The following is a 27,407-nucleotide window of genomic DNA, read 5'->3' on the forward strand; positions in this document are numbered from 1 at the left end:
TGTTCTATTGTGGGAAAGAAGGTAACCTGCTACAGCTTATTATTAGTATATTCATTTTATTCGCAAAGACGACAGAATATGGAGAAACCGATTGGTTCCCCATCGGAAAGGATGTAAGACAGGGGTGTATTTTACCACCCTATTTGTTTAATCTATACGCAGAACATATCATACGGAAAGCGGGACTGGACCAAGATGAAGGAGGTGTGAAAATTGGAGGGAGAAACATAAATAATGTAAGATATGCAGATGATACCATACTACTAGCAGAAACCAGTAACGATTTGAAACGAATGCTGATGAAAGTTAAAGAGGAAAGCACAAAAGCAGGACTACAGCTGAACATCAAGAACACTAAAGTAATGACAACAGAAGAGTTATGTAACTTTAAAGCTGACAACGAGGACATTGAACTTGTCAAGGTTATCAATACCTTGGCACAGTCATTAAGCAAAATGGAGACATTAGAAATTAGAAGAAGGCTAGGACTGGGGAAGGCAGCTGTGAGAGAATTAGAAAATGTCCTCAAATGCAAAGATATATCAGTGAACACTAAAGTCAGGATCGTTCAGACCATGGTATTCCCAATCTCTATGTATGGATATGAAAGTTGGACAGTGAAAAAAGCGGATAAGAGAAAAATCAACTCATTTGAAATGTGGTGTTGGAGGAGAGCTTTGCGGATACCATGGACTGCGAAAAAGACCAATAATTGGGTGTTAGAACAAATCAAACCAGAACTGTCACTAGAAGCTAAGATGATGAAACGGAGGTTATCATACTTTGGACACATCAAGAGAAGACATGATTCACTAGAAAAGACCGTAATGCTGGGAAAAACAGCAGGGAGTAGAAAAAGAGGAAGGCCAAACAAGAGATGGATTGATTCATAAAGGAAGTCACAGACCTGAATTTACAAAATCTGAACAGGGTGGTTTATAACAGATGCTGTTGGAGGTTGCTGATTCATAGGTTTGCCATAAGTCAAAATCGACTTGAAGGTACATAACAACAAATGAACATTTTCATTTTCACCAGACTACATTCTGGAATCATTAGTAATTATATTTGAGAATATTATAGTTTATTCCTAATGCTCCTGTAGGTCTCTTGTAAAAAAGGAAATCTTGTGTTTTCCCTCCTAATAGGCCATATCTTAGCAGATAAAATCAAGGAATATTCATGTATGCCTATGAAAGAAGTTCCATTCCTTCCAATCTAACTTCAGCCATAGCTGGGAAAGTTTTCAAAAATAATCTTTGGCCCTAGTTGATGCAGCATGGGCACCTGGGTATTGAGAATTCCCATAGAACATGATAGAACCCTGTTCTTGTCCCCACTAGCCTATCATATTAAGCAGGCCTTTGTGAGCCTCCCACATCCCCAGCCTCTTGTCCCTCTCTGTCTGATGCAACTTACGTGTGTTCTGGAACATGAGAACTCCTGCCGAGGCAAATGTAGGGGCTGGATGTGGATTTGGGAAGTGTGTACAGCCCTTCAGTTCTGCCAGTGCAGCTAGCCATTTACCTATGTGTGTGCCCAGGCAAGGGAGGAGACAAAATGGCTCTAGCGAGCCATATGAGAGACCTCTGCATACAGCTGTGCGCTATGAGTGGATCAAAACCTTTGATTCAAAAGACCACGGGGGGGGGGAGCCAAGCCTGTTAATGATATTCATCTTCTGCTCAGGTATGTAACTGTTGGGACTGTCGGACTCAGTCAGACTGAAATACATACTTTCTGAGACACCAATCGCCGTGCAAACGATGGGCTTCCTGAGGCTTAACTGGACCCTCAATTCGGTCCCAGGGCCGGCGCCAGCCTGCCCCGGGCCCCGGCACTCCAGTTCTGCGATTCGCGGCACGATTGGTACCGCGCGTCGCAGGGCGGGAGATCCCAACCGCCTGCCATTCCCCCGCTCTACTCACCTTCTTCTGTGCTGTTTTTTCGGCTGGCAGGTTTGCCACCAACCAAGATGGCGGCCGAGGCTTCCCTAAGGGGCTGAAGCCTCTGCCGTCATCTTGGTTGATGGCACGCATGCGTGCTACACGCGCGCAGTGCTGCCATCAAACAAGATGGCGGCCGAGGCTTCAGCCTCTTTGGGAACATTGGCCGCCATCTTGGTTGATGGCAAACCTGCGCGCGCACCGCGCGCAGTCACAAAAAACGGCAGAGAGGAAGGTAGGTGAAGCGTAGAAATGGCGGGCGGCTCTGAAGGTCTTGTCCAGCTATCCGCGGCAGCAATCCTGCCGCTGATTGCAGAAGCGGGGCGGAGGAGCCCTCGGCCAGTGCTCCACCTGGCTGCCTGTTAGAACCGGCCCTGGGGACGAGGTTCCATGTCGCTACTCTTCCTCGACCGGGTATAGTCCGATTGTGGTGCGGCTTTTTTTAATAGCCCGGCTCTGTGGTTCAGCCTGTTCTTTCCCCCGTCCACTTGTCTCCTCTCTGCCCCCACTCCCTTCTCTCTGCGGTTCGGCCAGGGCTGTCACGGCTTCTTCCTGGTTTAAAGGGACAGTCTCTGTTAGGGTTGAGGCTCCAAGATGCCGTTCCTGTTTTAAAGTGTTATCCCTTGTTCCTAGCTATCACGACCCAAGGGCCCATTATGGGTTATTAATTACTATGCGTCTTAGTAACTTTGTTCAATTTAAAATATCTAGTGGTTACAATGGAAAATGCAAACTGAAAAAAAAGTAGTAGTATAGGTTGGTTCAAAAGTTTGTATAAAAGTAATAACTTTCATAACTGGACCAGATTTGGAATTGCATTAACCTATTGGGATACAGATTGTGTTTGTGTGTAGACAGGTACCTGCACACAGGTGCACTTTTTTAGAGTAATGCGAGCAAAAACGACAGATCTTTGCCACCAGGAATCTTACAGTCTAGGGGGGCATGATCTAGCCATGCACCAGCATCCTGTTTCCCACCACGATCAACAGATGCCTCTGATAAGCCACAAACAAGCAGCTAGAAGACAACAGCTCTCTTTTGCTCCCCAGCAAATGGTAGTCACTAGCATTTTGGTTCTGAATGTGGGCACTCCACTTAGCTGTCATACCTAAATATTTTAGATGGCCCTTGTATTTCTCTACTCTCATTTTAACTGTCTAAGGTAGTGGTTATCTATGAATTCCATATATTATGTGTTGTTGTGTGAAGTAGTGCTTTCTGTTGTCTGTCCTCAGCTTACTATCAGTCAGTTTCATTGGTGACTTTTAGTTTTAATATTCTAGGAAGGGGAGAAGAAGTTATGCCTCTACACCATGCATCAGTTTATGAGCCTCTATCATGCCTGATCCCCCCACTATTAATGGACTTTTTTTCTAAAATAAAAAGCCCCAAACAGTTTTAAATTTTCCTTGTAAGAAGGGTGCTGCGCCCCCTTGATCATTTTGGTTGCCCTTTTCTGCAGCTTTTCTACATCTACAGCATCCTTTTTGAGATTGAGGATCTAGAATTGCACATAGTGTTCCATATGTGATTGTATCTTGAATTTTTATACAATATTGTACAGCCAGTCTTTTTAAGAAATAATTACTAGCATTTAATTCATTTTTTCATGCTGCACACTGACATTTTTTGAGCTATGCCCAAGACGCTAAGATCACTTTCCTAGGATGCAATCTAATACATGTCTACTCAGAAATAAGCTTCATTGAGGTCAATAGGACTTACTCCTAGGAGAATGTGTTTTGGATTGGATGCAATGGCAATGGACTGCCTTCAAGTTGATCCCGACTTATGGTGACCCTATGAATAGGGTTTTCATGGTAAGCAGTATTCAGAGGGGGTTTACCATTGCATCCCTCTGAGGCTAGTCCTCCCCAGCTGGCCAGGGCCTGCCACAGCTGCACAAGCCAGCCCCTTCCTTGTCCGCAACTGACAACTGGGGGACAATTGGGCTCCCTGGGACTATGCAGCTTGCCCACGGCTGCACAGGTGGCAGGGCACGTAACCCCTGAGCCACTCACTGTGGGGGTGATCTTTAGCTGGCCCTTGACACCCAGGAGACACGAGCTGGGATTTGAACTCACCGACTCTGGACTCCCAGCCAGGCTCTCCTCCCCACCGTGCTATACCAGCCTTCTTGGATTGGATAGTTAGTAACTTTTGGTTCAGACCCCATCATGTAAGTCAGTGATGGGGAATCAGTTTGGGGATTGCATTCCCTCATGCGTAACCTTCTGGAGCCACATGCCAAGAGTGGCCAAGGCCAAAGCCATATCCATACCTCGCTGACACACATTTATCCATGCAGGCGGCTTGGGAAAATGTGCAATTTGTGCAAGTTTAACTGGATCTGACTTTTCTCTTTCTGGCACTCCTTTCCACTGACTCCTATGTCCCTCCACTTTCTCCCCTGTGGTAGCTCCATTTCTCCCCCCCCATCTCCCATATCAATCACTGTTCCCCCCAGTTGCTGCACTTTGTGTTCAGCTCCTCAGCCTCGAAAAGGGCATGGTCACCACCTCAAGACAAATGGGGCTATGAGTGGTCATGGTGGTGGTCAGAGGCTTCATAAGGAGAAGGGGAAGGCTTCAAGGGTGCCATTGAGCTTATGGGCACCATTTTGGCGACTCTAGGCTTAATCATTCTGTACGCCTAATCATTCTATCCAATTCATGATTCCATAATCTACCAGGAATTAATGTTAGGCCAAGTTGCCTGTAAATCTTGGACGACTCCTCCACCCCTGTTTAAAAATTGATGTTATATTGACTACTTTGGCTCCCTTTTCAAAGGTTTGGATTTTAATGACAAGTTGTATTTCCTCAGTAGAACAGCAGTTACACGTTTGGGACCTCTGAGGTGTATCCCATCCAGGACCAGTTACTTGTGAAGGACTAGCGTCAATTCTTTGCTCCCCAGGCGGCTTAGGATGCCTAGATTGATGTCCTTCTGGTGACACATGAATATCTTTATATTTGTCCATGATTTTAAACATCTGTGAAGTTTTTATTAATATCATTCTTATTTGCTCTTTTAGGTATTGTGGCTTTATTGCTTTTATTATTTTATTGTTGTTGTATATTCTGTTTCCTCGTAAACTGCCCTGGAGTTTTTTTTATTGAAGGATGGGATAGGAATCTGTTAAATCAACATACCCTAGAATGCCTTTTCCTGTTGCCTCTATTTCACACAGTTCTTTGGATGCCCCCTCTGGGAAAAAATACTGTAGTTCAGGTGTGGATATGTCAAACAATGTCTGCAGTGAAATTCCAACACAAATAATTTATTTAGTTTCTATACGATCTCATCCTTTTGCAGTCCATCTAGCAGTTCAGCTGTCATCCTGGCTGGTTTCCTGCTTTTGCTATTTTAAAATAATTTGAATTGTTTGCCTCAGGGGCATTGGTTGTTCATAAAAAGATCCAGGGCTCTGAAAAAAGTGGCAATCATATTGAACTGCCTTTCATCACAGCTGTTGCAAAAAGGGATCAGACAAAATGGAGCGTAGTATTATCAGGCAGACTTACCTACCCATTCTTACAGTTGTTTACTGAGAGCTAAGACTTGCTGTGGAGTTGGTCATTAAGAGAGAGGCCATCTGTGTCACTACCAAAGAATAGGTTGGAATAAGCACACATTATAGTATACACAAGAGAACATGCATCGATGAAGACACCCAGGACTGGTGAGGAAACCTTAGTATCCCAAATGTGATGTACTAGGTAGAATGTTGAATTTGCTTTAGGGAGACTGTGGTTCAGTTCCCTGGATAACAATGAGCTACTCATTCTCTCAACCTAACCTATCTCACAGGATTGTTGTGAGGATATAATGGGATATCTTTTCTACATTGCCTTGGATGTCATAGAATTAAAGAAGGCAAAGAAAAGAGCAACTAACCAGTAGGTTGGAGCGTCTTCCCTAGTAAAACAGATTTTGTATTTTTGTGGTGGGAGGTGGGGAGAGAAGACAATTGAAAAGGAGCATGATAAAGATTTAGAAAATTATGAATGGGGTAAAAAGTAGAAATAAGTGTATACCTCTCTGGGGCCATCCAGTGAAACTGATTAATAGTAGGTTCAAGATGAACCAAATGCAACAGCTCTTCACATAAGTGTATTGCCACAGAATGGGATGATATGCATGAGACAGTTGAACTAAACTGAGCGTTACTGCACATTCTTGGGGAAGTTCTGTATAGGAGATTTTGGTTGGAAATCCAAACCAGTCTCAGTCCCACCTGTAACCTGCAATATTACCAGTGTATTCTGTCATCAATCAGTCTTTTTCTATCCCTTTCTCATCCCTCCCCCACCTGCAATATGTGGAAGGTGATAACATAAGAACAGGCCTTCTCAGTGGTGGCTCCCAGCTTACGGAATGCTCTTCCCAGATTGGCATACCTGGCAACAACCTTCCTTTTTACTTGGGCTTTTGGCTCTTAATTTGAAATGCTTTAAGTACAGGTGGCCTCTTTTAGTGAGACAAGACCTGTGTTTTATTTGCACAGACGTGTTTTGGTTGGTTTGTTATAACTGGTTTTAGTGTTTGTAAATTGCTTTGGGATGCTTTTGCAAGGAAAGCAACTAATGATTAATAGCATGCAAATAATTGATTGTATCAACATTAAGAAATTGTTTTTTTTTAAAAAAAAAAAAATCTCATAAAATAAATAAATGTAAATACTGCCTTCAATTCCGACTTATGGCGACCCTACGAATAGGGTTTTCATGAGGCTGAGAGGCAGTGACTGGGCCAAGGTCACCCAGGGAGCTTCATGGCTGCGTGGGGATTCGAACCAAACTGAGTTAAAATGTCTGTCTTTAATGTCACCTTTAGTTAGAGACTGGTCATGTGGCTGTTCAGTCACCCCTTTGCTAAAGTCCTTGATTCTCAGATATTTCTACCAAACCTTAAAGCATATGGTGAGTGGTGGCAACACCTGCCATCTCCAAAGATGGAGAATTATATTTTTGTATGTTTGTTGGTGTTCTTCTGACTTTTCCTGTGTTAGTAATGTTTCTACAGAGAAGCTAAACTAGAAAATTGTATTCCCCTCATTATTCATCCTAGAAATCTGTGTCAAATTTATTTTCATTAATTTCAAAGCCTTTTTATTGGTCAGTGTCATATGATGGTGAAGACAGCCTTTTGTGTTTCAAATTGGAGGTTATGGTCTATTTCTATTTTGGGTGCATTAACAGTTGGACCTGAAACTGCAGTTTAATATAAAATCAGACTGATTACAATATCCTGCTACTTTAGCAACGACTCTAGTTGTTGGAAAAAAGAGGATGCATGTTTTCAGCCTGCAATGTTTAAACCACTTTATTTAAGGCAAGGTGTTCACGATCAATTAAAAACATAGAGCACACCTAGAATTTTGCTAGAATATATTTCACCTCCCACTGTTTTATCTTGTGCAAATTGAGACTCTTCTGAGGTCCACTGGAGACTATTTTGCAGAGGTCAGTGCCATTATTCCACAATTATGTTTGGAGTTTTTTTAGTATAAATTTTGCAAAGTGTTGCTGTACTTCACATATTCATAGAAACAAAAGCAAAAGAAAATGATTTCCTATAGAAAACTTCACTAAAATTGCAAAGTAAATCAGACGTATTTAAAGTGACCATCTGAACTATATCAACTGTCTTAATAATGTTGGTTCCTCCCGGCTAAAGCAAGATCAGCACAGGACATATCTTCTTTCTATTATTTGGGCTGATTACAGGTGTTGCCACCACTCACCATATGCTCAGAGGCACGTGTTACCAAATTCTTCCAAGCTACACAGCAAGTGGATTGGACTGTGAAAGACCAACCCAAATTGTGTTTGCATTTTGACAACTTTGTAGGGCAGTCCAATATCTCAGAGAGGAGTTCAGGTCTCCTGCTCCCCTGGTGCATTCACTATAGCTGCTCAATTTCCTTGCTTTTTAAAGTTTGGTAGAAATATCTGTGGGCTATAGGTACATTCTTAAACCACAAGGTTTTTTGCCTATTAGTGAATTCCATTGCTTTTTAATCTGGGAGGTAAGAAATGGGATCCTGCGCAAGTTTGCTGAGAATGGATTGATCATTTGCATGCTTATTGAGTTAAGTGGGATTTACACACACACACACCAGGCAATCATGCTTAGGATAGGTGAAACTGACCACAGGGGATGTGGAAGGGAGGAGGGGGAGGAGGGAGGGGTGGAAAGCCAGAGGGGAGGACTGGGATGGGAGCAGGCAGGAGGGGGAGGGGAGAAGGAGGACAGATGTGGTCGTTTGCATGTTTATTGAGTTCAGTGGGATTTACTCCCGTGCAATCATGCTTAGGATAGGTAAAACTGACTGGGGGGGAGGGACGGAGGGCTGGAGTGGGCAGGGAAGGCGGAAGAAGGAAGAGGGGAGGAGAAAGGGAGAGGAAAGGGGAAGGAGGGAAAAGGCAGGTCTGATCATTTGTATGATTATTGAGTTGAATCGGATATACTCCTATGCAATCATGATTAGGATAGGTAAAACTGACCAGGCTGGCCCTGGCAGCCAAGACGTCTTCTGTATCTTCCACAGTTGGGCAGGGGGAAGGGACAATTCTACCTTGTGGTTTTCCCCATTACAATGTTGCAAGAACACCAGCACTTGGCTGACTTTCTCTTCTCCTAAAGATACAGGATCAGTCTCAGGCCCTGAACCTGTCAACCCTACCTCCTGCCCAAATTTAAAACAAAGCTGTCCCACAAAACAAAGCTGCCACATCCACACCAGGCCTCTATTACACTTTGGACAATCATTATTTATTTATCTATTTATTTAGCGTATTTATATACCGCCCCATAGCTGAAGCTCTCTGGGCAGTTTACAATAACTAAAAACATTAAAAACAAATATACAAATTTAAAAACACATTTTTTTAAAAACAATTTAAAAGAATTTATCATGGCTTCTCTCAAAGCCATGGCTCAAAGCCAATCATGGCTTCTCTCAAAGAATCCTGGGAAGTGTAGTTAGTGAAGGGTGCTGAGAGTTGCTAGGAGACGCCCTGTTCCTCTCACAGACCTTCAATCAGAGTGGCTGACTGTTAACCATTCTCTCAGGGGAATAGGAGTCTCCTCTCAGCACCCTTCACAAACTACACTTCCCAGGATTCTTTGAGGGAAGCCATGACTGTCTCAAGTGAAATCAAGTCTGGTGTGGGTGTGGCTCTCTTATTAGCCAAGCCCAGCAGCTGTGAGGCTTTTAGAACACTGACAGTTGGTCCTTACTGAGCATGCTCTGCGCTATCATTGGGTCCCAGCCAAAATTTATTAAATTAATTAAAAATGAACCAGGCATTTTTTTAACTTTTAAACTGCAGTAGATGAAGGTCAGAGTATGGGGCAAGGTCAGTACTAGGATTACAGGTACTCTGTGAACATGGCTGATTTTTAATGAATTTCAACAGATTATGAGAACTCGCAGAAAAAAGTCCAAAAGGGCTCTGAGTTTTTTCTCTCTTTTTAGACTTTGAACTGTCGACTCTCTCTGACTGTTTTGTGTATCACCATGAAAATTGACAGGGTTGTTAAGCAAGTGTTTCTGAGTTCAGAACTATACGTTTTGTAAGGTTTTGTTTTGAAATGAGCTTATGGGAAGCCTCAGAATGGCATGGGGGGATATTTTCCATTAAACATTGCAGAATGTGAAAAATCCCCGCTGACTATAGTATACAGCCACTCTCGTGGCTGTATAATAAAAACTTGAAAAGGAACTCTCTTTTGGAAGTTCTGTCTCCACACAATTGAATTGTGACTACGGTTTTCCTATCTCTATGGATGTTGTTGCTTCACTTTCATGTTAGTCTTAGCTTTAACTTCCGTCATTGGCTTCATTAAGATCAGTGGATCTTAGTGCTATCCTGTGCATGTTTACTAAAAGTAATTCCTTCTGAACTTGTTGAAGTATACCCCATGGAAAATGTGCATAGGATTACAGCTGAGCAGCACAACCCTGTTCAACTTTACTCAGCAATAACTCCTAAGTTATTCAATAAATAAAACACTACAAATGCAACAAGAATCTCACGTCAGGTTCAGGAAGAAAAATATACTCTGAACTAAAAAAAAAATAACTTCCAAATAATAAAATAGCTCCATGTGTAGAGTGTAATATTTTTATTTTTAATATTTTTATTTTTATTCATTTATAGAGTTAAATTGCAGAGTTTCCCAAACTTTTTTTATTTTTTTGTTGCTGGACTACAACTCCCATCAGCCCCAGCCGGCATGGCCAATGGTCAGGAATTATGGGAACTGTAGTCCAGCAACAAAAAAATAAAAAAAGTTTGGGAAACACTGGCATATTGCATTACCATTTTAAATTGTAGAATTCTTATATCTTCACCATGGTGCTATGAGGTGGATGAGGGGACTAGTGACTTTCCAAGAGCTGCAAAATTAATAAAGTGCACTAGCCAGTGTACAAGAATGGGCAGCCACAATGGACAGTGCAGTATTTTTACCATTCACTTTTCCTTGGAATGTAATTGACACCATTCTTTGATATACTTTACTCTTTGATACTCTTAGGTTGCTTCCACACGAGCTCTTTTCTCCAGAAGTTCCATCACTTGTTCATTCACTTTTTACAAAGAATCCTGAAGTTGTTCTTGTTGGAAGTGGGGCTTTGTTCTTTTGTTTATGTTCCAGAAGGGAGATAGAGTTAGGGTCCTCCAGATGGCTAGGCTTGACTACCTTTACCTGTGATGCTCAGACTGACTTCCTTCTGTCGTTAGACTGATATGCTTAGGGAAGCTTATCTGCCCCTCCTCCATCCGCCCTTTCCCTTCTTTTCTTCTTCAACTGTCTGAGAGAGAGGACACACCTTTGTCTCTGCTGTCTCCCTCTGGAGTCATGAGGGCAACTCCCACGTCTGGGCGTTGCGCCTCCAATTTAGTTAGAACTAGGTATGCCTTTGTGATGTTCCTGCTTATATTGTAAATATGGTAAGTGCTGTTTATATAGAAGACATATGGTAAGTGGAGTGAAAGAGGAGGGGGGAGTACATGAGCAGTAGAATGCTGGATGATTGGCTGAGTGTTTGAATGGCTGGGAGTATAAATGGAAGAATGACAGTTGAATCTGGGAGGTGGTGAATTGAGGAGGTGGATGGTGTTTGGAAGTGGAGTTGTGGAGAGTGAGTCGGAGTTCTGAGGCAGTTAGTAAGAAGTCAAGTACCTAACAGAATATAGATGAAACCATACGCTTGTGAAACATTCCTTAAGTAATCTTGTTATTTCTAATATTAAATAAAGGGGGGAATATACAGACCAGAAGGGAGGGCAAGGTAATTACTAAGGCTGAACAGAAACTGTATCTAATGGTGGCAGCGGTGAAGGGAGATATTGTAACAAGTCAAGTATCCAGAGCAACCCAGAGTTGTATGCTTTAAATATAAAGATACAAGGGGGTTGGGAACAGCATAGGCACACAGTCACAAGGTAACAAGCTATAGAGAGACTTAGGCAAAGTCTCTGGGAGTTTTGGTTACAGAAAGTGACTGGTGCTGCTGCCTAGCAGTGGGATCTAGTGAGATCTGTGCTAGAGCTGTAAAGGGTAAGAAGAAAACCTGACGTTCCTGTCTGCTGGTAGCCGCAAGTGAGAGCTTCACTGGTGGTGCTGGGGAAGGACGTCACAGCCTTCCTATCTACTATGTATTCCTATAAATAAAGTAGCTTTTCTTAATTTACTAAGTGATCTCAATGCAGGGTAAAAGCCTGCTACTTAGGTAAATGCACACACTGGCACACACCCATCTCAGACCGTTGACAGTCTCTGCTAACATTTATACAAATTTACACAACAGTTCTCAGTTTGTTGAATTCCAGTATGTTTTCAGGAGGGTTAATAAAATGCAGTTGTAGTGCTGACTAATACAGGTCAATTTGTCACTAATCTCCTAGCTATGCTGAACAGGGAGGGATAAAATTATCTGAACCTTCAACATTGGAGAGTACATTTGCTGATACAGGATTTACTTGGAAGTGAACATAATGGAAAGGATAACCCAGTGTAACTAGTATGGAATCTCTGTTTTAAGTCCACTTCCAGCTACATGTGAAACAGCAATAGAAGTAACCCTGGCTAAGACTGGCCATCCCTATTTCCACCCCCCAGTGTGCTTGCCTGAAATGTTACTCCTTTTGTCACTGATCCTCAGTTGTTAACACAGTTCAGCCAACATGTGAGTAAAGCATGTTGAAATGTGAGAGAGGTCATGTACCACTGTTTTAAGACATATTTACATGTGTAGTGTTGATTCTAGTGCTGTGATGTAATTGTAAGTATGGATCTATGTAGTGGTAGTTGTTCAAGATCAGGGGTAGGCAACATTTTTTCTGTTGAGGATTGTATTCCCTCAGCGCTAGTCTACTGGGGGCTGCTTGCCACCAGTCAGTGGAGGCACCGCTGACAATGGGCAGAGCCAGAGAGAGGTGTTCTGAATGAACTAAACTGGAATAAAGACAGCCCCGCTTACATTTTTCACTATGCCTGCCTCAAATTAGTATTCTCAATTCAGTGCAAGGCTACTCAGAACTAAGTCCCACTGAATTTGATAGTACTCCTGGTGGGAGGAAGGGTGGAATATAAATCAAATAAAGAAATAAAGAAAATAATTACATTTTCCTAGCTTATGCAGTGGTTGTAAAGATTATTGAGATGACATGTGCGAAGTGATCTGAACACTCAAAATACAAAAATGAATAACAGTGTGCTGCATTCCATAGTGTTTATTGGATTACTAGCCTTTGCATTCCATGGACAGAGAGCTGGGCAATTGTTATCTGTTTGCTGGTAATATCTCTATTAGTCTAATGTGTTCTATGTAGAGATGGCTGTGAAGGCTACATAGACTTACAGTTTTTGGTTCTAATTAATTAGGTTGTACCCAATCGGGTTGCTTAGCTGACAGCAACAAGTTGTATTCAACTAAGTCCTACTCAGAGCAGACCCATTAAAATGAATGAACCTGTTAGTCATGCCTATTAATTTCAGTAGGTCTATAGTGAGTAGGTGAGAGCCAGTGTGGTGTAGTGGTTAAGGTGTTGGACTACAACCTGGGAGACCAGGGTTAGAATCCCCACACAGCCATGAAGCTCACTGGGTGACCTTGGGCCAGTCACTGCCTCTCAGCCTCAGAGGAATGCAATGGTAAACCCTGTGTGAATACTGCTTACCATAAAACCCCTATTCATAGGGTCACCATAAGTCAGAATCGACTTGAAGGCACTCCATTTCATTTTTCATACTGAGTAGGACTAGCATTGAATAACACCCAAAACTTCCGTAAGAGGATAGGAGAGGGAAGCAATTTTCAGTGAACACTGCAGATTTGGAAGAATTTATCACAGAAAAATTGCCATTCTGCTGAGAAAAGCTTTGCTGTCAGTTGAGCAATACTGCTGAATACAAACCATTCACTGGTAGGGTGGCCAGATCAGAAGCACCCCAAACCCTGAGATTTCAGGGGCAGGCCCCAGTGATGTCATTAAGCATCAGCCACAGTTGCTTGGAGCATATCACTCAAACAAAAAAATTTCTCTGATTGGAAATTAAGATAGAAATCTTTGCTAAATGAGGGTGTTCTCAGGTTCAGCTAAGTGACGGATCATTCATTCTCACCTGCTTAGGGAGCCTGGATAGGGGACATTTAATCTAGCCTATGTGTTTTGGGCAAGACCGGTTTAAGTACCCTCAGGTCACCAGAAGGCCGTTGTAGGATGAAGGGAGCCTAGAACTCAATAGGACTTACTTCTGAGTAGAGTATGTCACTTGATGGTGAGTGTAGGACAGGTAAAGCTTGATAAAGTGCTGAATTCAAAAGGAAGGTTGGTAGTTTGCTCCAGTGGCAACTGTAGCTCAAATCTTCCACTTTCTGAATTAGTGCCTTTTTTTGTTGCAGGCCAAGCATGGCTGTAACAATCTTTTCATTTTGCCTAGAACATCATTAATTTTGCAAGAAGAGTAGTTCTTTTAGTTAAATCTTTTGGATATTTTGTTTGTTTCATTTGAACTTTATAAATTGCATGATGCTCTTGTGATGTATGATGTCTTCTGAAAATTGAATGCTTACATTAATCCTCCAAAAGTGAGTGAACCTTAAACTCTTTTATGAATACTTCAGACCCTTCTGTTAAGGCAGTGATCTTTGTTTTTTTTCAGATCTAGAACACGTTCTTATGCCCTAAGTGCAAATAGAACCCACTTGAATTGTTCATTGTGTGCACTTGTCTTCTTAACTGGTCACCTTAAAGAGAGTTCATGTGATATAATCATTCAAAAAGTACAGGATTTTCTACAGAATCTTGTTACGTATGAACCAGGGATCCTGGTTTAAAATAAATAATTTTAGTTAAGGAAGCCTGCTTCATCAGCCTTGGTTTGAAATTCACTGGTTTAGAAACAGGCCATTGTTTTAAACTAGGATCACTATTGTATGTAACGTTGAATCCAGTTTCGTTCTTCCAAAGCAAAACTAAACTTGGCAGAAATCCACCTCCCAGTTGCACAGTGGGAGAGGGCAGGTTCACAAGCCAGACGCTTTGCTCATGCATGGAGGGACTTGTCCACATAGCACCAAATCATGGCTCAGTGCTATGTGCAAACCAGGCCACTGACCGCCCCAAGATCACCCAGTGAACTTCCATGACAGAGCTTGGATTTTACCCTACGTCTCCCTGCTCTTTGTCCGCCACTTAATGACTGTACCACACAGTTCAGCATCTCATGTCTGTATACCTCTTTTCCTGCTAGAATTGAAGAGTCCATCTCTAGTTTCTGTATGATTGCAGCAGCTGTGGGTTCAAATATACAGATCTTCCACTGTCATGATTAGTTTCCTGCCCCACTACAGGTGTTAATACAATCATCTCAGCAATTATAATCAATCTGCTACTGTAAAAGATTAAAGGTGTGCCTGCTGAACATATTTTTAATCTCTAATAATCACTGACTATTTTTTGCATGTCACTGCCATTCAACTCCCAACCTACAAAAATGTGGAGGAGGGATCAGGCCTCTTCCTAATGCTGGAAGGATACTTTGGGCTGTGATCAGAGGGAGTCCTGGCGATTCCAGGAGGGGGTGTGGGGGCAACTCAAGCTCCCACCGCTTTGCAATAAAAATATAGAAGTGTGAAGGGGAGTCATAAATTAGGGGTGAGCAGTGAGGTGGTCAGGTTTGCTGATGATACCTAATTGTTCAGAGGGGTTAAAACAAAAAGGAATTGCAAATCAGCTACTCAATGAGGAAGGCAAAATGATAACAGATGACAAAGAAAAGGCAGGAGGGCTCAGTTCCTACTTTAGCTCAGTCTTCTCCTAAAAAAGGTCTATGACCATCTTGGCAAACGTGAAGTACCAGATGAAGGGGTAGGATTGCAGCTTGAGATTGATAGACAAATGGTCAAGGAATATCTAATTAATTTGAACGAGTTCAAATCTCCAGGGCCCGATGAACTGCATCCTAGAGCAATGAAGGAATTGGCTGAAGAATGCTCAGAACTATTGTATTATTTTTGCAAAATCATGGAGGATGGGTGAAGTGCCAGATGACTGGAGGAGGGCTAATGTTATCCCGACCTTCACAAAGGAGGAACCCTGGAACCACAGACCAGTCAGCCTGACATCAATCCCTGGGAAAATTTGGAGCACATTATAGAGCAGTCAGTGTGTAAGCACCTTGACAACAATGCAGTGATTACTAGAAGCCAACATGGATTTGTCAAAAACAAATCCTGCCAGACTAATCTTATCTCATTTTAACCTCCTTGGTATACTGTGGGAATGCTGTGGACATAATATTTCTCGACTTCAGCAAAGCTTTTGACAAAGTGCCCCATGATATTCTGATTGGCAAACTAGCTTAATGTGGCCTGGATGGAACAACTGTCAGGTGGATCCACAGTTGGCTCCAGAATTGTACTCAGAGAGTGCTTATCAGTGGTTCCATCTCATACTGAGGCAGAAGGAATGAACAAGGTGCCTCAGGGCTCAGTCCTGGGCCTGGTGCTCTTCAACGTTTTTATTAATAATTTGGGTGAGGAGGTGCAGGGAATGCTTATCAAATTTGCAGATGATACAAACTTGGGAGGCATAGCTAGTACCCTGGAAGACAGAAGCAAAATTCAAAGGGATCTTGATAGGCTGGACCTTTGGCCTGAAAACAACAGAATGAAAGGTAACAGGCATAAGCGCAAAATTCTACACGTAGGAAAAAGAAACCAAATACACACTCATAAGATGAGGGATACTTGGCTCAACAATACTACATGCAAGAAGGATCTTGGAATTGTTGTTGATCACAAGCTGAAAATGAGCCAGCAGTGTGATGTGGCTGCAAAAAGGGCAAATGCTATTTAAGGCTGCATTAACAAAAGTATAGCTTCCAAAGTACTAGTTCCCCTCTATCTGGCATTGGTTAGGCATCATCTGTCTGGTTCTGGACAACACACTTTAAGAAGGATGCAGATAAACTGGAAAAGGTTCAGAGGAGGGGAACAAGGATGATCAGGGACTGGAAACAAAGTCCTATGAGGAGAGACTGAAAGAACTGGGCATGTTTAGGCTTAAGAAGAAAAGACTGAGGAGAGATATAGCACTCTTCAAGTACTTGAAAGGTTGTCACACAGAGGAGGGCCAGGGTCTCTTCTCAATCATCCCAGAGTGCAGGACACAGAATAATGGGCTCAAGTTACAGGAAGCCAGATTTCAGCTAAACATCAGGAAATACTTCCTAACTGTTAGAGCAGTACGACAATGGAACCAATTACGTAGTGAGGCTGTGGGCTCTCCGACACTGGAGGCATTCAAGAGGCAGCTGGACAGCCATCTGTCGAGTATACTTTAACTTGGATTCCTGCATTGAGCAGGGAGTTTGACTTGATGGTCTTATAGGCCCCTTCCAAATCTATTATTCTACGATTCTGTGATATAGTTAATCTCTTACAATCACTGGCTATTTTTTTGCATGCCACTGCCATTCAACTCCCATCCTATGATTTTCTTCTTTATATACTTGCCAACCAAGACTTTACTTCATGTATTTGATAAAGTGGACTTGAGCCCATGAAAGCTTATGCCACAATAAATGTATTAGTTTTTAAGGTGTCACAAGACTCTGATTGCTTTTGCTGCAAGAGAGTAACACAGCTGGCCCTCTGGAAATGTTTAATTTTGACCCTCAGGTGGCATGACTAGAGTAGACCTCTGTTTGCAACTTTGGAGAGCTGCTGCCAGTCTGAGTAGATAAGTCTTGAAACAAGACAGTTTCATATATTCATATGTCAAGATTTTTGAAAGACACTTCGGACTTGGGACCGGCAATCTTTTAAGTAAAATTAATTTTGAACAGAGTACTAGTAATTAATAGTTTTTACTGTTTTTTCTTCAGGATTTATTGGGATAACAGGGAATAACTGAACTTTTATACTAATTAAAATTATTAAAACATAGTTTGCAGTTTGATAACATGATGGCAAACTAGCAGATTCTGCTCATGTGTAAAATATATGATGTGGCAGATTTCCACCTTGCTCTTCTCCATCACCTGTCATTGTAGCTTTCCATAAAGTACACATTGCAGGGCAAAACTTTCAACATGTTAGTATTTTTTCTCTTTTCAGTTCAACTCCAAACTTGCGTTTGATTAATGTTTTGAACACTAGTGTCAATTGTTGGAGCAGTGGAAGTTAAATGATATTTCATGAAGCTTCCTGGATTTCTGCTATTTGGAAGTTGGTTCATTATGAGGCTGCTCTTAAATGAACTGCAGGTAGCTATTATAGTGTGCTCCTTGTGATGTTCCTTATATTGTAAATATGGTAAGTGCTGGTTATATAGAAGACATATGGTAAGTGGAGTGAAAGAGGAGGGGGGAGTACATGAGCAGTAGAATGCTGGATGATTGGCTGAGCGTTTGAATGGTTGGGGGTATAAATGGAAGAATGACAGTTGAATCTGGGTGGTGTTTGGTGGTGAATTGTGAGGTGCAGGTTGGAGAGAGGTGGATGTTGGAGGGTCGGTGTTGTTGAGAGTGAGTCGGAGTTCTGAGGCAATTAGTAAGAAGTCAAGTACATAACAGAATATAGATGAAACCATAAGCTTGTCAACAAAGTAATTAAGTGATCTTGTTGTTTCTAGTTCTTAATAAATATTTCTTGGTTGAACAAAAGCCTGATTCCTTCAGCTGGGAAACACATACCAGGGGGAATAGCAAAGTAACCAAGGCTGAACAGTTGTATCGAATGGTGGCAGCAGCGGATCGGAGGAAAGTGTATCCAGTCCCACAGAGAAACCCAGGGCTGTATGCTTCAGTGTAAGAGGCTGAAGGGGGGTTTGGGAATTACCTATACCCATAGACACAAGGTATCGAGATAGCCTGGCAGGGACTAAGGCACAGTCTAAAGGTTATAAGAGATACAGAGTGTGGGGTAGTAAGGCCTAGCAGGGGGATTTGTTGAAATCTGTGCTAGAGCTGTAAAGGGTAAGAAGAAAACCTGACATTCCTGTCTGCTGGTAGCCACAAGTGAGAGCTTCACAGGTGGTGCTGGGGAAGGACGTCACACTCCTCAGCTTTGGGCCCAGTTTAATTTTAAGGAGGAGATTACACATTATGTTTGAGACTTCCTGAATTCTCCAAGTGTCTACTGCCTATTATGCAATGCATGAGCTCTTCCTATTTATAAAGTTTCAATCTTTGCTGAAGTGGGCTTAGTGGGCTTTGTGGACACTTTTTTTGCAGTCAACTCAAGGTCAAAGTTTATTTTGTAGATCTGAGTTTTTTCTTGTGCCCCTCAATCTCAATTTTTTTAAAAAAAGCATTCTCAACATAGACAAGAATATTGCCAGTATTTTAGGATTAGAGGTAACTTCAGCTTTGTTTTCTTATCTATTTAGGCTTTCTTTACTGATTGGCGGTTTGAATAATATAGATGGGTAGGACGTTCTTCTACAGCTGGTATAGCACAGTGGGGAGGAGAGCCTGGCTGGGAGTTCAGAGTCTGTGAGTTCAAATCTCCGCTCATGTCTCCTGGGTGTCAAGGGCCAGCTAAAGATCACCCCACAGTGAGTGGCTCAGGGGTTACGTGCCCTGCCACCTGTGCAGCCATGGGCAAGCTGCATAGTCCCAAGGAGCCCAGTTGCCCCCCAGCTGGCAGTTGCGGACAAGGAAGGGGCTGGCTTGCCCTGCCACCTGTGCAGCCATGGGCAAGCTGCATAGTCCCAAGGAGCCCAGTTGCCCCCCAGCTGGCAGTTGCGGACAAGGAAGGGGCTGGCTTGTGCAGCTGTGGCTAGCTGAGCAGGCCCTAGCCAGCTGGGGAGGACTAGCCTCAGAGGGAGGCAATGGTAAACCCCCTCTGAATACCCCTTACCATGAAATCCCTATTCATAGGGTCACCATAAGTTGGGATCAACTTGAAGGCCATTTTCATTTTTTTCCAGGACATTCTTATGTCATATTAGCCTCTAAAATTTAGACGGATAATTTGGTAGGAATAATGGAACTGTTTGAAAAGTAGGCCATGTGCTAACAAACTTTTGGCATTTTGAAGTATGATAATTCTTAACACTTGATTCAATAATTTGTTCATTTATGACATGACCAGTAAGTCTGTTAATTGTGTTATCAAAATTTCACAGGGCACATATGGAGTGTTCCTCCCCATAGGCAAAACTATAAACTTGTAAGTGCCATTTAACTTGTGGTGCAGTCCACAGTTGGGTTAGATATGCTCTAATTGCAGATGAATATTTAGAATAATCAAAGGATGTTCTGAAGTAGTGGCATAGTAGTTTAGAAAGAAAGGATGTCCTGTGATTTGGAGGCTATGGAGTCTGATTCTGCAGTCACCTTTTCATATAAAAAATCAAATTCATAGTGAATAGGTCTGGTTTGATATAGCTAAATGGAACCTCCATGTACAGAGGCACTATGCTTCTGGATATCAGATGGGGTGGAGGGGACAGGGGATGTGGATACCATGGCCCCGGCCCAGAAATCCCCAGATGCACTGTCTTACAGCAACAGCCCTGATGAGGAGATGGATCTTTTTCCTGATCATTCCCATGTAAATGTACTGGCACTGGAGCCCGCATCTCATCCCCTGAACCCTAGGAAGCATCTCCACTACCAGACTTTGATGACTGGACCACAGATTCCTCAGAAGATCAGGAGAGCCCTGTGGAGCTATTCCCAAAACAGTCTCCACAGCCTGAAACCCCACGATTAGAAACGGGTAGCAGCTGCAGGAAAAGGCACCAAACCTTTAACCTAGATGCAGCTTGTGGGGTGGAGGCAGCTTCCATCTTTAATGCCCTCACACTTGCCGTAAGATACTGCCAAGATAGCTTGTTTTTTCTCTCTCAGTTGCTGGACTATTAACTCATGGTCCCTTTCCAAGATCCTAACCTTACCTTGCCTTCTGTTCCACAACCCTGGGCCTGTGGATCACCACCTTGCTCGGGCTACCTCCTCCCCATGTTGGTGGACGTCACCATGTATCAGGAAAGCTAGATGGAGATTGGTAGCCTGGCACTTCTTACAGTAATGTTTGTAGTTACTGTGTTAGTTTGTGAGAACATACCATGCACATTTAGATGTAACTTTTGCTAATTATAACAATCAAAATTGTTCTTTTTATTCTCTGGATACACTTAAATGATTTTGTTTCATTTGACCTCAATGAATGTTTGTTTGTGTTTTAGGTGAATTGACAGGATGTGGAGCCACAAGCTGAATGAGGTGCCTTTACAAAATCCAAGGTCCTCGCAGAGTAGGGATTCCATCAGAGGTTTGTTTTGTTACCTAACTTTGAAAGTAGTTTTGCCAGACTCTTTCTCAGACCTTGGCAGCATGTGCCTATTTCCTGCAATTTTGCCCTGCAAGGTGCAGTAGCTTCCAGATCTGGGTTGAAATACAAGTAGCTACTGACTCTGGAAAGGTGGTCAAATGCGGAATGTTCGTTTTCATTCTTTGCTCTCAGTTTCTGTTAATATGCATTCAGGTTGCCATTTGCAAACTTTGCAATAAAATTGAATTAAAGAGTGTTAAAACTGCAGTTGGCACAGCTTGTAATGGAAGCTGCATTTTCTGTGACGAAAAATCCTCTTTAAGCTATTTACAGCTAGTAGAAAATTAGCTATTTAAAACAAAGGAATCATAGATATAATAGCCTAGCTTAAGCTAATTATTTTGACTCGCCAGTTAAGTTCTTAGTGTTAGCATCTCTCTTAGTTAGCCAATGCTACTACACTTTTAAGTTTGAGGGACTGCTCTCTTTATAAGTTACCTAATTTCTATACAGTTTTCCTATGCACTGGATACCATTGCAATAAGAATCAAAAATATAATTTATCACATACAAATTAAAAGTTAAAGCATGAGCTTCTCTCCCCTAAAGGGAGTGAATGAGAATGCCAAGTAATTAAGCATGCAAAGAAAAAATATTTTAACTGAGATATGTTAGTTTTAAAATGTTATTGAGGCATGCAAACTATTTGTCATTGAGGCAGTTATTAAACTGACAGGTACTGTTTTATTGCTTTATCACTTGTTGTCCTGGACAACTTTGGGAGGAGGGACTGGATATAAATTTAACAAATAACAACTTACTTTGATTTTTTTGTGCAGACTTAACCACAGCATGGGATGCTTTTTCACAGACCAAGGCAGCAGTAAGTATTCTTTTAGCACTGAAACATGTGAAAGCCAGTGGAAGTAACATTGTATACACCAGTTTTCCACAGTTCTAAATGTGTTAAATGGAAATTGAGAATTTTTGTGAGTGGCTTGAAAATGCTAGGTGGTTCAATTTTTTTCTTTCAGCAATGTAGGCCACATTTAGATGATCATATATTTGCTTAACGAGCCAAAAGATGAACAAGCGTTTTGCCTGCACATGTAGCCCCTTTTCTCTTCCATTTGCAGTGCAAGCACTCAAGCAAGGAGATGTCTAACCATAGTAGGCCAGGACATTATTATTATTTATTTCGTTTCATTTCTAGACCGCCCATAGCTAGTAGCTCTCTGGGCGGTGTACAAAACTGGATTAAAATACAATAATATAATAAAATCAATAACACATAGCAGCAAGTTAACTAACAAAAAATTAAACGTAAAAACATTAAAATGCCTGGGAGTATAGCCAGGTCTTAACCTGGCGCCTAAAAGAAAGTACCGTAGGCGCCAGCGTATCTCCTCAGGTAAGCTGTTCCAGAGTTCGGAACCACAGTTTGAAGTGTGCGGGCTAAAGGCTTGATCATATCAAATTGAGAGATGATTGTCTGAGCCAGGTTCAGAAATCGTGGCCAAAATACCTACTGTTGCAAGCTACAAGTTACATACACCAAGAAAAAATAACCCACATATAATGTAGCAAATATATATATTCTGTCTATCTGTCTGATATATCCTGGGAGGAACCCCCCCCCCCCCGATATTCTGGTGCCGTATGCAACAGGATCAGGAATAGGTTTTCTTATTGGAACTGATTACACTGAAGCTGGGGCCACCCCAGCAGTAGTAAAGGGGTGTTGCTGTGTCAATATTTGCCATCTGCCTCAGTGCAGGTGTGCCATACCAAGAATGTTTGTGTTCCATGAGAAAAGATGTGGATGGCTACTGTGATGGTATTGCAGCATACACAGTCCTAGCAGCTCATTCATTCATTCATTTCATTCATTGGCGACCACTTGTGGCCGAGTAAGATTGTCTTCTAAGATAAGGTCTTTAATAGTGGGTCCGTAAGTGACTGTGGAGGCCAATTCTGGATCTACACAGCCTCCCACAGTGAAGACATAGGTTTCCAGATGGAAGATGGTCGCGATGAAGATTTGTTTGACGTGCCTTCTGCTTAGTTGTTTGTCCCGTTCGCCCTGTATTCGTGCTTCTTCAAATTCCACAACACCTTTAATAATAGGTGACCTCCATTGGGGACATTCATTTTTTTTTTAATACTAAATGAGAGCCCAAGCTTTCCATATGCTTCTGTAAATATATTTAGAATAGTTTGATCTTTCTCTGAATGTGTGGAGACTACATTATCATTGGCATATTGAAGTTCTACGACAGAGGTTGACATTACCTTACTTTTTGCTTTCAGCCTACTGAGGTTAAAAAGCTTTCCATCTGTTTGATATATGATTTCCATACTAGTAGGAAGTTTCCCCTCAATAAGGTGTAGAATCATAGCAATGAAGATAGCAAATAAGGTAGAAGCAATGACACATCCCTGTGGATTGCTCTGAAAGCCATTGTTGTCCAGAATTGTTGCTGTCATGTTGTCATGAAGGAGTCGCAAAATATTCACAAATTTATCAGGGCATCCAGTTTTCAGAAGGATGGTCCAGAGAGTGGTTCGATTCACAGTGTCAAAGGCCTTAGTCAGATCAATAAACACCATATATAAAGGTCGATTATGCTCCTGGCATTTTTCTTGAAGCTGTCGTGCAGTGAAGATGATGTCCGCTGTCCCCCTGGAAGGGCAGAAGCCATTTTGAGATTTGGGGAGGACTTCCTCTGAGATCGGCAGGAGGCGATTTGCAAGGATCCTTGCAAGGATTTTACCTGCTGTAGCAAGAAAAGAGATACCTCAATAGTTCCCGCAGTCTGTTCTATCACCCTTCTTAAAAAGGGTGATAATTATGGCGTCCCTAAAGTCTTCCGGGATCTCCTCCCTCATCCAGATTTTTTCAATGAGCTTATGAAGTTGTTGTGTAAGTTCAGGCCCACCTTCTTTAAAGACTTCAGGAATCCCATCAGGTCCACTAGCTTTGTTCTTCTTCATTTGATTGATGGCTTTACTGACTTCATCCAAATCAGGGGATACTGCAAGCTCGTCTCTAGTTTGTTGTTGTGGAATTTGCGAGAAGACCTCATCAGCCACGATAGAGTTACGATTAAGGAGGGTTGTGGTAATGCTCTTTCCAGCACGGTGCAGTAGACTCTTTATCCTTAAGACGTTTGCTACCATCCATTGAACGTAAGGGATTTGTACTGTAATTTGTTGGTCCATAAATGGCCTTGGTGGCATTAAAAAAGCCCCGTGCATTGTGAGCATCTGCAAAGTGCTGGATTTCTTGAGCTTTCTTTATCCACCAGGCATTCTTAAGTTCTCTAGTTCTTCTTTGGACCTCAGCCTTTGCACTGGCATAGATTTTTTTCTTTAGCAGCACAGTTAATGTCTTTCTGCCATATCTGGAAGGCTTTCCTTTTCTTGTTGATGATATGTTCAATCTCACTATCATTCTCATCAAACCAGTCCTGATGTTTCTTAGTTTGGTATCCAATAGTTTGTTCACATGTTGCAATAATGGATGTCTTCAGTTTAATCCAGTGTTCCTCAACATTTTCAGGGAGTTCCGTCAGTAGATGTTTCTCGAGAGTTGTTTGAAAGCAGGCTCACTTAATAGGATCTTGAAGGGCATGGATGTTCATTTTACACCTTGGTTTTCTTCCTTGGAGCCTACGTTGAGGAACAATATTAATGGCCATAGTGAATTGAATTAATCTGTGATCTGTCCAGCAGTCATCAGCACTCATCATGGCCCTAGTGAGGAGTACATCACGACGATCCCTGGCACGGACAATTACATGATCTAGGAGATGCCAGTGTTTTGACCGAGGGTGCTTCCATGATGTTTTAAATTTATTTTTCTGACTAAAGAGTATGTTTGTAATAACAAGATTATGCTCTGCACATTTAGTCAGAAGTAGAATTCCATTCAGGTTGCTATTGCCAACTCCTTCTTTCCCAATGGTTTTTGGCCATAAATCAAAATCACACCCAACTCTTGCATTGAAATCACCCAAGAGGAAAATTTTATCCTCTTTAGGTATCTCTGATAAGATGGTGTCCAGGTGGTTATAAAAATGTTCCTTGAACATCAGCATCTAATGTTGGTGCATAAGCGCTTAGAATAGTTGCCTGCTGTTTTTTGGCAAGTTTTAACCAGAGAGTTGAGAGTCGTTCATTAATGCCAATAGGAATTTCTGACAAGAGTTTCACAAGATTATTTTTAATAGCAAAGCCTACTCCATGTATTCGTCATTCTTCTTCAGGCAGTCCTTTCCAGAAGAAGGTATAACCTCCTTTATCTTCCTTCAGTTATCCTTCTCCTGGTCTTCGAGTTTCTTGGATTGCTGCTATGTCAATATTAAAACGTCTCAACTCCCTTGCGATGATGGCAGTCCTGCGTTCAGGACGTTCACTATCTGTATTGTCCAGCAATGTCCGTATATTCCATGTTTCAAAATTCAATTGTCTTTTGCGACTGCTAAGTCGTGACCCCACTGGACATGGTAATCCAGTCAGGGAGAAAGATGAGGCAGACTATGTTTAGGGCACCTTTTCTAGCCCTCTTCCCATACGGGGTGAGTAGAGTGGTTCCTGAATAGGACTGCTCAGTTGTGGACATAGCTGCCGAACAACTCAACTGCCTCGGTCCTTGAGCCACAACGACTGAGTCTGTATCCACCACTCATGTGCCAGTCCATGACTAGGGGCTTCTGGATTTCACAGTCCTGCCCCCGTCGCGATTCGCTGATTGCCATGGGACTTTTGGTTTGGTTTGGTTTGGTTTGCTTGGAAGACGCCTGTGCGTGAATTTGTTTTATGTGGGGAGATCGGCGCACAATGATCAACACACAATCTTGACAAAAAAAGGCTTTGATCCAATGGCATGGATACCACGACGATTGGAAGTCTTGTATCTGCTGCAGCCTTCATCCACCTTCACAGCCGTTGTAACGTAGACATTGTTATCCTCCGCCTGTTCTGCCGTTGAGGACTTTCTTGAATTGTTCTTTGTCTGGTTCCTCTCTTGACCTTACCACCATGGGTGACCCCGCTGGGAGTACATGACTCCTGATGACATCACTCACAGGGTTCATTGGAACACGCAAGCCCTTTCACCACTACAAGGTGACGATCCAGCTCAACAGCTTCTGTGAAAGCTATGTTTATGTGATGTTGAGCCCCAGGGTTCGCAGGGGGAGCAAGAGCTGTCATTGCCTACACCCCCACTTCCCCAGCTGGTTCAGGATGAAGAGTCAGAGGCGGGAGAGGGTTTCAAGGACTTGGAAGAAGGAGGTGAATTCGACAGACCGTTAGTTCCCACAGTAGCGTAGAGTAGCCCAAGTAGAGTTCGCTCCACCTATAGATGCCCCTGCTGAGCCGTTGGGGACAGATCTCTCTCTTGCGGCAACTCCAATCCCCCTGAACATTCAGCTGGACACTTCAAACGCAACCCCGCTAAGGGAGGCCCTGCCCCCTGCTGTTGCGCCGGCACCTAGCGAGCCTGTTTTGTCTGATGAGCTGACAGAGGCTCTCCCCCTCTTCGCCCCGTGCGAGACGCTGCGAGAAGCGGGTTGGTCAGAAGGTGGACCTTCGGAGGAGTCAGAGATTACGGGCGAAAACCTTCCCTACTAAAGGTGGCACACTCTAGTCTTAGGTGCTGAGTCAACTTCTCCACATTCTGTAGAGACTGCTTAAGTAACTTAGTTAACATCAGTAGTGAGCTAGGCTAGTTAGGCTTATGAGACGCACTGTTTTTGATTGTAAGAAAGCAAGAATTATTATTATTTATTATTATTTTATTATTTTTAAAACTTATATACCGCCCGACCAGCAATAGCTCTCTGGGCGGTGAACATAGATACAATAAAATACAATATAATACAAAAACATCAGTCTAAAATCAAATTTCACAATCTAAAAACAGCAAAGGCTAAAATCAAATTACAAACATTACAATCATTAACAAAAAATTAAAATGCCTCGGAGTAGAGAAAGGTTTTAACCTGGCGCCGAAAGGATGATAGTGTCGGCGCCAGGTGAACCTCCTCGGGGAGACTATTCCATAGTTCGGGAGCCACCACTGAGAAGGCCCTTGATCTTGTCACTGCCCTCCGGGCCTCCCTATGAGTCGGGACCCGGAGGAGGGCCTTCGTAGCAGACCGTAGTGTACGAGCCGGTTCATAGCGGAAGAGGCGTTCCGACAGATATTGAGGTCCCGCGCCGTATAAGGCTTTATAGGTTAATACCAACACTTTGAATTTGGCCCGGAAGCGTATTGGAAGCCAGTGCAAGCGGGCCAAAACAGGTGTTATATGGTCAGACCGCTTAGTTCTTGTTAGCAGTCTGGCCGCCGCATTTTGCACCAGCTGTACCTTCTGAACTGTCTTCAGAGGTAGCCCTACGTAGAGCGCATTACAGTAATCCAAACGTGAGGTTACCAGAGCATGTACTACTGATGTAAGATCCTCCTTACTCAGGTAGGGACGTAGCTGGGCTACCAATCGAAGTTGGTAGAACGCATTCCGTGCCACAGAGGCTACATGAGCCTCAAGTGACAGGGAAGAGTCTAGAACGACTCCCAGTCTACGAACCTGTTCCTTTAGGGGGAGTGTAACCCCATCCAGGACAGGATATATATCCACCAT

The 27,407-nt window shown here is 42.6% G+C and overlaps 1 protein-coding gene across 6 annotated transcripts in view; it reads left to right on the plus strand.

Annotated features, from left to right (window-relative positions):
* The first annotated feature begins 2,135 nt into the window (after nt 1-2,135).
* Nucleotides 2,136-27,407, plus strand: part of CEP350 (centrosomal protein 350) — a 142,453-nt gene continuing 117,181 nt past the window's right edge. For 4 of the 6 annotated variants that reach the window (XM_061634240.1, XM_061634245.1, XM_061634244.1 and 1 more), the window contains exons 1-3: nt 2,190-2,360; nt 20,672-20,757; nt 21,597-21,640. In XM_061634240.1, the coding sequence (XP_061490224.1) occupies nt 20,685-20,757; nt 21,597-21,640 (117 nt within the window). In that variant the 5' untranslated portion in view covers nt 2,190-2,360; nt 20,672-20,684. The other 2 variants (XM_061634242.1, XM_061634241.1) reach the window with 2 other exon arrangements.

This window comes from Rhineura floridana, chromosome 6 (genome assembly GCF_030035675.1).
Source record: "Rhineura floridana isolate rRhiFlo1 chromosome 6, rRhiFlo1.hap2, whole genome shotgun sequence".
Lineage (NCBI taxonomy): Eukaryota > Metazoa > Chordata > Lepidosauria > Squamata > Rhineuridae > Rhineura > Rhineura floridana.